The sequence below is a fragment of the Aulonocara sp. 'chitande type north' Nkhata Bay genome, linkage group LG7 (assembly GCF_057382095.1).
Source record: "Aulonocara sp. 'chitande type north' Nkhata Bay isolate Kocher_YH1m ecotype deep benthic linkage group LG7, A_spYH_male_GT1.1, whole genome shotgun sequence".
Taxonomy (NCBI): Eukaryota; Metazoa; Chordata; class Actinopteri; order Cichliformes; family Cichlidae; genus Aulonocara; species Aulonocara sp. 'chitande type north' Nkhata Bay.
In genome coordinates this window covers 36,213,226-36,223,173 of record NC_141350.1, presented here as the reverse complement: position 1 = coordinate 36,223,173, position 9,948 = coordinate 36,213,226, and the positions used below count along the sequence as shown (strand labels likewise).

Genomic DNA, 9,948 nt, shown 5'->3' with positions numbered 1-9,948 from the left:
ACATATTTGAATGCTTCAGAGACGTGCATTTATTACATTCCCGTCTGCCTTGGATTCTTTAAATACATAAAGCATTTGTAATGCTGAAAGAGTCTGCCTTCTACAGACTTCCTGTTTTTTCAGAGGGGAGAAAACCTGGAACACTAAGGCTGAAAGTGTAACTTTTAATATCTACATTATGCACAAAACCACTCAGAAATTTGGGGTTACTTGGGAATGTCCTTTTTGCGCATTTGTTCTAATGAGAAGCCATTAATCACTGATTTTTCATGTAGCATCCATCTAGGCATACATTCAGCAGACTGTGCTTGAGTGACACAGTGCTACCTCCTGCAATGTGGTGACTAAAGAAGCCATAAATTTGGCTAGACAAGCAGGTAGGGCAGTTGTGTTAGTTTACACTCTCAAAATGCCCCACAAAGAGTTTTCATGCAACAGTGTGTACTAGTCTTTTCAAAAACCAGCACAATGAAGCTCTGAGGGCTACTATTTAACAAAGCTGCCATATGTAGTTCTATTAGATACCTATTTCTCAAACAAGAGACTATGTCCTCTCACTCAATCGAGCATCCAGGTCCACCACTTTTCAGAGCCAGTTTTGCACCAGTGTGTGAAGGGAGCAGTACGCACCGTTACATGAAAACATCCTTTTTTTTTAACAGTGTGCCCACTGACCACGGGAGACATGGTTGCTGGAATTGAGCTTCTCCATGCTGTCTTAGGATATCTCATTTCAATAGCAGGGATCACACCTCAAATATGATTAGGTTTACTGAAAGAAGTGCGTTTGGAGAGAGCAAGGACCTGGACCTGTGACTGCAGTTTAGGAAAGGCCACAGTGTGGATCGGTAACGGCTCCCTGGCATGGTAGTGGAGGCACAGCGCTCAGAAATATAGAACCGGAAGGGTGGTGTGTTTGAGGTGTAGTCCTATCCCTGAAATTCAAATAAATTATCTCCACTAAAAAAATATATATATATCAGTGGTTTATAATGAAAGACAAGGTTATTTGACCCAATTTTCCACCAGTATAATATTACATTGATGACTATTTTGTACTGTATTTCAAAGTGATCCCTAACCCTTTTAGTGGTAGGGAATATGTATGTGTTTCACCTTTGGTTTCCCCTAAGTTGCTGTCACTATGTTAACTAGACAGGCGCATTTAAAGAATCTAAGCCCAGTTTATATAAGTGCCCCTGGTTATGTTCATGTCAAGTTTATTCAGCGTTTAGTCACAGGCAGAAAGATGGTTACTGGTGAAAATCAGTTGCTTCACTTAATAAAACCAGACTGTGCTGTTAAAAAAAAGAAAAGAAAAGGGAGAAGAACAATGCATACAGCTGCAGTACAGCCTGAAGCAATGTTAACTCCACAGCCATACTGAGAGCTGTACAGGAGCCTGCTGTGCGTGTCCCATTCCTCACACATCAACACTGCACACTAGTCAGAAGTACATTAGCTCATGTCTACTTTCAAGCATAAATCAATAGTGCTCAGCCCTTAGGCACCTAGTTACAGAATGACACTAAAAAGCAGTTTGACAACAAGTTCAAAACTATAAAACAACAGAACATTTCAACATATCAAGCACTGTTCATCTTTACAGGGCTCTATCTTCAGAATAGGCCCAATGAAAGCGCAAAATCTGGCACCTTTGAATCGGTTAATCCTGGCTATTTTACATCTTTTTATCTTACATCCTTCACTTACCTCAAAAACAATAACAAAACAAGAAGCTAAAATCTGACTATCAATACAACTTCTGTGGGTTCAGGCACATAAAGAGTAGAAAGAAAATGAGGTGTGTGTGTGGAGGGGAGGGGGGAGTATAAAACAGTCACATTTGGAAGGAGAGACATTCTGTATGTAAATGCACTGCTTGGTGACGGACGGTTGTCAGATGTTTCTACTGCTGTCAATGAAGAATTTGGACCTTTGTGATTCCTGGGAATGTAAACAAATGGGAAAACATGTAGCTGCGTTGGGAACGGCACCTTCCCCACACTCCTAAAAGTTCTCTAAAAGGACGGCGCTAAAGAGAAAGTAAGGCAAGGAAAGGCCGAGTCGGAAGTAACATTAAGTACAACTTTCTCTTTCCCCCTGTAAATCAATCCCACTTAACAATGACCTTACACACAGAGATGAAGAATAAAGCTCTATTTACTACGTGCCAAAAGCTCCTTCTGCTCCACAGGACTCTCCAGCTGACTCCCAACAGACTGTACCCATAGTACAGCATTACCATGTTCAATTTTTCAAATGTTAAGGCCGTCTTCGTGGCGAATAGTCAATTAAATATCAATTGTGGCACTGTATGAGAGACAGCAATGGACTGGAAAATGAAGCGACTGAAATGTGATATAATACAAATCACAGACTTCTAACAGCTGGAAGGAAGTATTAGATTCTTTTTGGCTGAATGAAATGCAAAATTGGTCAATTTCAAGCAACTTACTGTTTGGCCTATTCGAGAAAGAATAAAAGGAAATTAGTGTGTTTTTATATCCATGCTTCATTCTAACTCCTCACAAAATGCAAAAAAAAACATGGAAAAAGAACAGACATCCTGCTCCAACATCACGTTAGTCTTACTCAACCCCTCAATGAAAACAACAGCAAAGCAAATATCACAGGGATACATGGGAGGGAGAAATTACAGTATAAAAATGAAATGATGCAGTCAAAAGTGCTCAAATAAGGAGTGTTATCAATTTTTTTGTCAATTTTTTCATCATATGAGGCAGACCTTCTTTTTTGTTTGTGTGTTTTTTCCTAACTCTGTCCTCTAGGAACAGGTTTTTGGGGGAGAAGTGGGGAAAAAAGCAGCAAAGGAGGACATGAAGGCTGGAGGCTAACAGGTGGCCTGATGAGGTGTTGTGAAGAGTTTGAATCTTGGTGTAATGCTGTAGCTTCTTCACCCCCCACCACTTCAGCTCCTGCTGGCCATACATCCACAAATCCTCATTTCCTCCTCAGCGCCTGAGGATGGGGCTCTAACCCAGGCTGGTGATGTTTGCCCTGCCGCCTGGGGGCGCCACGATGCGCTGGGTATTCCGGCGAGGAACGTTGTCATCAACCTGAGCTCCTGTGTGATTGAATGGAAAGGATTAGTTTTATGAATTTTGGTCTTTGTAATACTAGAAAGTGGCAGGAAAAATTCCTTTGGGAAGTCAACCACAGGAGGAAACATAAATTCCCCTTCACATTGTCCACAGTGATTTTAATTACAAGCCATAGCCATCCATAGTAAACCTACTACGAGCTACGACACTGTGAAACAATGGTCTGTGCTCCTGTCTGCATGATATCAACCTTGTTTTAACACTAACACATTTTATTTGTGACACTGCAGAAAAACTACTCTACCCACAATCCAAAACAGCAATGTCTCCAATTGGAGACATTGTTGGAGGTTGCTGCTGGAGGTCGCTGTTACCATGTAAATGTGAGCACAAAACATCAATTGGTGACTGCAGTCCAGAATGAAGCACCGTAATGTATTGATAACAAGGCCACACTTTGCCACACACATGTAAACGAAAAACGATTCAATTTGAGAAGGCTGGAAGCCATTTGTTATGGAAGCTGAAATTTGCAATGCATCGTGGGATGAGTAGTTCCTCAACACTGAAACGTAAAATATGCAGCTTTGCCTTTTCTTTCCCCCATTTTTCATCAAAATCAAATCTTATTTTTACAGTTACTATTTACCTCATAGCTGGCTGAAAAACTTCAGCCAGCATAATAAAATCTACTTTTTAAATATTTTGTCCTTTAAAAAGTGGGCGATGTTGAGGTCTGAGTGTAATTAATACACAAAATTAAGATGCAAAATCTTAACAAACTAAAAGACAAACAAAACATAACACAACACACTTCAAGTGGACGTGTTATATACTGATTATAGTATATGGTGGCTGCTCATTTTTAATGCGGCCAAACTTTTAATTCATGACGTCAGTGACTGCTCAGGTACCAGACCCTTTTTCCACTCTTGGGTATTTATGGTGTCAGTGGAGCCAGATACCACATGTCCCTCAGCCAATAAGAGAAGTGAAATGGCCTTCAAGGGAGAGTAGCTAAAACAGCTCGGCTCAGACAGTGGATAGATTGAGATACTGTAGCAAGGTTTTTTAAGCTGTCAATCATGCACAGAAATAAATATAAAACTACAGCAATAACAAAATAAATGGGAAATGAATATTCACACAAATTTACCAAGTATTATTATTATTAGCTCTGAAAGACAAATGTAAAGATTTTTCTGGTGCATAGTATCCAACTGCCTCTTTTATTTTATTTTTGATAGGTAGCCACGGTCCAACAGAAGGACCCAATTTCAGTGTAAAGTCTGCCCATTACACTTGAATGAATGCATGGCTTATTTGAGAGCAATATGGGGCTATGCATGCAGTGTTTAACTCCGTATGTCATGAAAGAATCCCTTAGTTTAGGCTTTTCATGCAGATTAAATTTAGTGCAAAATTTGACTCATCAATGTTGAGTCTCTGATATACAAAAAGAAGGTAAATGGTTTTAAATCTCTCCCCAAAATGGATTCAGTGCTTCAACATCCCAAAAATGACTCCAGAACTGATGGTAACACAACTGACCGGATAGGCTGAAGCCAGATTGGTGCAGGTTGCGGACGGGTTGGCCAGGCTGTTTGGCAGGTGAAGTCTTGGCAGAGGAGGCTGGAGTCATGGTTTTAGGAGTGACTGACACCTCACAGACTGGACCATCATACAGTCCCCTGGGTACGCCTCTCAGCTCAGCCAGCTGCATTGTTGGAAATGAGACACAGGCCAGTCACAGCACTGGAAACTAGCAAGGAAAGATTCACACTGTGGAGCTGGATGTGTGGACAGTTTGGCCAATTCCTAACAAGATGTAACATCCCTCCAATTTTCCACAAATTACCAATCGTAAAAGAAATTGCTGGGTGTGGGAAGCAACTTTAATGTCAAAATGACTTCCAGTATGTTACCATCTGATTAAACGGTTAAACACAAACCCTAGCAGACAAAGAGGAGTGTTGTACCCTGCTGCGAGCTTTTATCCTCTTGTAGACGTAGTCAGGGAAAGGTTTACGGACCACGTAACGTCCTGAGCCCTCTGTGACGTGGAGGTTCCCGTCCTCCAAAACAATCTTGCCCTGGCTGATCACGACCAGAGGCCCGCCGCGCACCTCTGTGCCTTCAAAGATGTTGTACTCCACAGTCTGTGGGGAGAAGGACAGCAGTAGTGTCAAAAGTAACATACAATATAAAACATCACTACTTTATTATAGCATATAATTCCAAACATAAGGACTGAAGGATCTGAGTGTATTTACATATTTGAACATTTTCCCGCATTGTTAACTGTATTGCACTGTACGTACGACATTTTAAAGATAAGCCTTTTTGTTGGTGCTTTTAGATTTGAAACAGGTTTTAAGTTCTTGTCTGACACCCGACAGCTGTGTTCCTGTGATGTTTTATGGCAGCTGCTTGTTCTTCCTAACGCCATGCCGACACTTTAAATCATAACAGAAATACCTTCAAAGCGGAGATGCAGTCATTCAACTTCCCCCCGCTTATTTTCCGCTATCATAAGGCTGACGTAACCTCCTGTTGCACATTCTGCATGCCATTTTAGTTCACAGACTTATGAAGCTCGCACTGAATGTTTATTTGAAAAGCTGCCAGAGTTATATTGTAGGACTCACTGTGTAAAATTTCTATAATTTCATAGGAGCTTAACTGATTTAACTCACATAAAAGTGTTTCCTCGGGCCTACTAATGCAGAGTACAGAGGCATTAGTCTTCAGGCTGAGAGAAGAAGAAGGTGTTGTTTTAGTGCTTGTGTGTGGACATGGAGGGTGTGGAGGTTACCGTGTGACCAGTTTGAAAGCCCTACGACTCCTCTCCCAAAAAGCTTATTGAGCTAAAGCTGAGGTCATGGCAATCTGACAGAGCCTAAAATGAGATCACTGGTATATTGGGTTATCCTATGACACCCACACACATGCATGCATACACACTCCAAATGAGCAATTTCTCCCCTGAACACTGGTCCGTTATTTTCTGACCAAGCGGAACAAAAAGGAAACCGAAGAACATGACGGGATTAAGAAGACAGATTCCATGAGCGTGTACAGCTCACTCTGTCTTCCATCCATACACACACAGATACAGATGCACAGTGACCGGCCTGCTAACAATCAGAAATGATGTGTTCCAGCTCTCTGGCAGATTTTAATGATGACATCACCCCCTCGACGCTGTGTGAGGCCCACACCCTCTTCAGCAGTCAGGCTGCCATAAAACAAGAGTCCTTGATCACAACAAAAGAGTTATCAACCACTTATTTTGAATGTCATCAGTTACATGCATAACAATTAGTGTCATTAGCATTAGAAGAATGAATAGTGTGTTTGAGGGCCTCAGTGTGACTGAAAGGTCATTAAACATTGATGGGCAGTGATGGGGCAATACGGATTGATAGCACCCCCTGAGAGACTTCAAAGTTGAATCCCCCACATTAGCTTTCAAATGCATATATTAACTTTGGTGGGCAAGTGCATCATGTCCACAACAAAGCCACACCCCCACATCCCAAAGTCATTCACTGTGGCATTTCTGCACAGCAGCAGTAGCTCGTTCACAAACTCCTCCATGCTAGTTAAGCAGAGCAGTCACATCTAAGGTTCTCTGTGGTGCAGATTCCTAACAAAACATGTTATTGCATTTCTGAAATTTAATAGAAGAGACCTGCCAATTAAAGAACACTAAACAGAAATCCACAGAAGAATCCCAAAGACATAAAGACAGTAATTGTTCAGTGCCAGAAAGCCCCCCAAAATAGCGTTGCAACAGTTTCTACTTTGCGGTTGTAGAAAAAAAAATCTACTGGTTATCATAGTAAATATGTAAGCAAATGTTATATACGTGTTCCCCAACAGGTAATGCAGGAACTGGATTGGGAATCAGGAATGGAGAGACACGCCTGGACCTAACTGCCAGACCTCCGGATGTCAGCCCCGCTATCCTCTGCAAGTGCAATTCGTCAGCCACACCCATTAACAGCAGCTCTCCTCTATGATCCATGTGCTTAGTAAAATGCACATGGCCAGGAAAAGAACTGACCCGTGGGATCTGTTCATTTTAAGATCGTGAGCAGTCTGTAAGAACCTCTTGAGTGATTCAGTAGTCACACACCAGCTTTTACATTTACTCTTTCAGAAAGAGTTAAAGTAGGAAGGTCCACATTTTAGAATGCAGGATATTTTGTTTTAGCAATTTAACAAGGGCAAATTAAAAGCTTATCAAACAGTATTAATCACTTGATGAAATTACCTGAATTTTATCCAAATCTAAATAATCTATTCTCTGTGGATCCTGAACTCTGACACCAGTTTGAAATGAATGAGACAATGAGATTTTAATTTATACATGTAGTTTTGAGGCTCTTGTGGTCATGGAAGTGGTCATTAAAGTTACTGCTCTCTCCTCATTCATAAGGAGTTACCAAAATGGCTAGTTTCAAGGCTAGCCTTTTACAAGTAGGAGTATATCTGCATTCCAATACTGAGTCTTTGTCATAGCGCCACCTACAGGAAACCAGAAGTCCAGAGGTTGTATTTTCACGATCTTATCTTCATATTTTGAAGCCTGTGGGTTTTTATTTAACACTGCTGCTTTAAATTGCATCAGTGGTTTAATATGATAATATATACTTTTGTTACTGGACTCCAGTTTTTGTTAAAAAGTCCTGTTCTTAAAATATAAACATGCCCAAACCGATCCACAGTCACAACACAATAGACTTACAGGAAGTTCGCTGTCCTATATTTTTATAAACTACTCTTAGCTGATTAACCAGAACCACTCAAAATTTGGACAGCTCCATTTTTCAGACCTTCAAGCTTTTTGGTTTTCATCTAACGCTGTTGCTATGACGATGTATTGTTTGAAAGAAACAGGAAACAGTTCCTTAGCAGCTTGGAATGCCCGCAAACTTTTGGCACATGCAGCGTATATAATTAAAGTCAGTATATGGTAGGCTTTCATTAGCGAAGAAAAGAGACCTCTGTGTCAGTATTAATAGCTAGTTATGTAGAAATAATTGAGGACCATACCGACTGGTGGCTCTTGGCGGAGATGATCTTTGTGACGTCAGGGTCCCACAGCACCAGATCAGCATCTGAGCCCACAGCAATGCGGCCCTTGCGGGGGTACAGGTTGAAGATCTTGGCAGCGTTTGTGCTGGTCACGGCCACAAACTGGTTTTCATCCATCTTACCCGTTACCTGAAATAAGTCAGAGCTGAGAGTGAGAAAGCTACCAAAGCTTGTGACCTCTTTTGTGTTTTGTCCGTTTCACGTGTATTCACATACGGCCCTTTTTTGAATTAATCAAGATCAACCCTCCTAAATCCTCTTCTTGCACCAAGAAATTTAGCTTGTTTTTGTTCTGTTTTTTGTAGATCTGATAGAGGACAAAGCACTGTTTTTGGCCTTCAAAGTACATAGGAGTGGGTGGAATTTTTGGAGCTATGACCCTTGGAAGTTTATCCAAAGTGTACTTTTTAAATAGTTTAATGTCACCAGTTTAATGTCACAGGCATTAAACTGGTGTTTTCCTACTATTATTATGATATATTATACTACTATTATACCACTAATAGTAGTACTACTATCATAATACTACTATTATGATATAGTTCATGATATAGTTTGTGATTTTGGTGCTCAAATGTGGTTTGATAAAGCAGAAACACTGAAGACAAACAAGGTTTAGCATTAGAGTGGGTTTGAAATCGATTTGTTGTATTTATGCAAACTGAAATGGCTGGGGTGTGACTTTGACCTTATCACAGCTTAGAATTACTGGGAAAAATAGCAATAATTTAAAAATTGGAAAATGTTTTGCCATTTATATGTATTTTGGGGACCTGCAACATGGAAAATAATCCTGGAAGAAGTTATTGTACCAAAAAACAAAAAATAAAAAACAAGCTAATTGTTTTGACAGATTTTTAACAGAATGACAGTAAGGGGCGAATTTTTTTTTCATTTAGTACTGTTAGTTTTAATCTAATATGATACAAAATCTAGCATTTTTACTTGTAACAGAGTACATTTAAAGGATGGTATCAGATTACTTTTATAAAATCACCTCATTCCCCTTTAATTACATTTTTAGGGTTGGCACAACTCCTACAGCTCGGTGATGTATTCCCAATAAAGCCGTTCCCTTTTAGCTGGATGTAAATTGGAGTAAAGCTTTACTTCACTCCATATGTCAATTTGGTTTTTAAGCAGTTGCATGCTTATTGTCAACAGCATGCCTAGAGACGCCGAGAGACCTATAATACACCGGCAGTGAGTTTCTGTTTACAATGCACAGGTTAAACAGACCGCAGTGTGGACTTGAAGTGAACCGAACACTTCTCAAATGAGTCCCAGTTCAGTTTGCCTAAAAGAGGTCTGACATCATTTACAGTGTTAACATAAACGTGAAAAGAGCTGACTAACTGCTCTGAGCTGCTTTGAGGGAAGAATGGAGCCAAGAGTGAAAACGCCTTTAGTGTATTGTGAGACACAGTCCTGTGAAAGAATAAGTCCACCCTTACCGCTTCCATGGGAATTAAGGGGGTAAGTAGCAGCCAGGTGCTGTTAATCAAATGCACCTGATTAACTGAGCATCAGAAAGTGTGAGCACCTCTATAAAAGCAGAAGTTTTGGCAGTTTGCTGGTCTGGAGCTTTCAGGTGAGTGTTAACACAATGCCACCATCGTCATAAAGAAATTTCTGCAAACCTCAATGAACTGAAGCAAACTTGGCCTAAAGACTTCTATAATGATGTGAGAGACTGAAGTCATACAGAAAATGATTACCTCAAGTTATTGCTGCTAAAGGTGGTTCTACAAGCTACTGAATCATGGGGAGTTTTCACAGG

At 40.5% G+C, this 9,948-nt stretch overlaps 1 protein-coding gene across 2 annotated transcripts in view; it reads right to left on the bottom strand.

Moving 5' to 3' along the window:
* Positions 1 to 1,194: 1,194 nt before the first annotated feature.
* dpysl2b (dihydropyrimidinase like 2b) overlaps positions 1,195 to 9,948 on the bottom strand; it is a 29,385-nt gene continuing 20,631 nt past the window's right edge. For both annotated transcript variants that reach the window (XM_086300234.1, XM_086300235.1), the window contains exons 11-14: positions 8,127 to 8,297; positions 5,045 to 5,224; positions 4,617 to 4,782; positions 1,195 to 3,088 (exon numbers count right to left, since the gene is read on the bottom strand). In XM_086300234.1, coding sequence (XP_086156360.1) covers positions 2,997 to 3,088; positions 4,617 to 4,782; positions 5,045 to 5,224; positions 8,127 to 8,297 — 609 coding nt within the window. In that variant the 3' untranslated portion in view covers positions 1,195 to 2,996. The remainder of the gene's footprint in view (positions 3,089 to 4,616; positions 4,783 to 5,044; positions 5,225 to 8,126; positions 8,298 to 9,948) is intronic.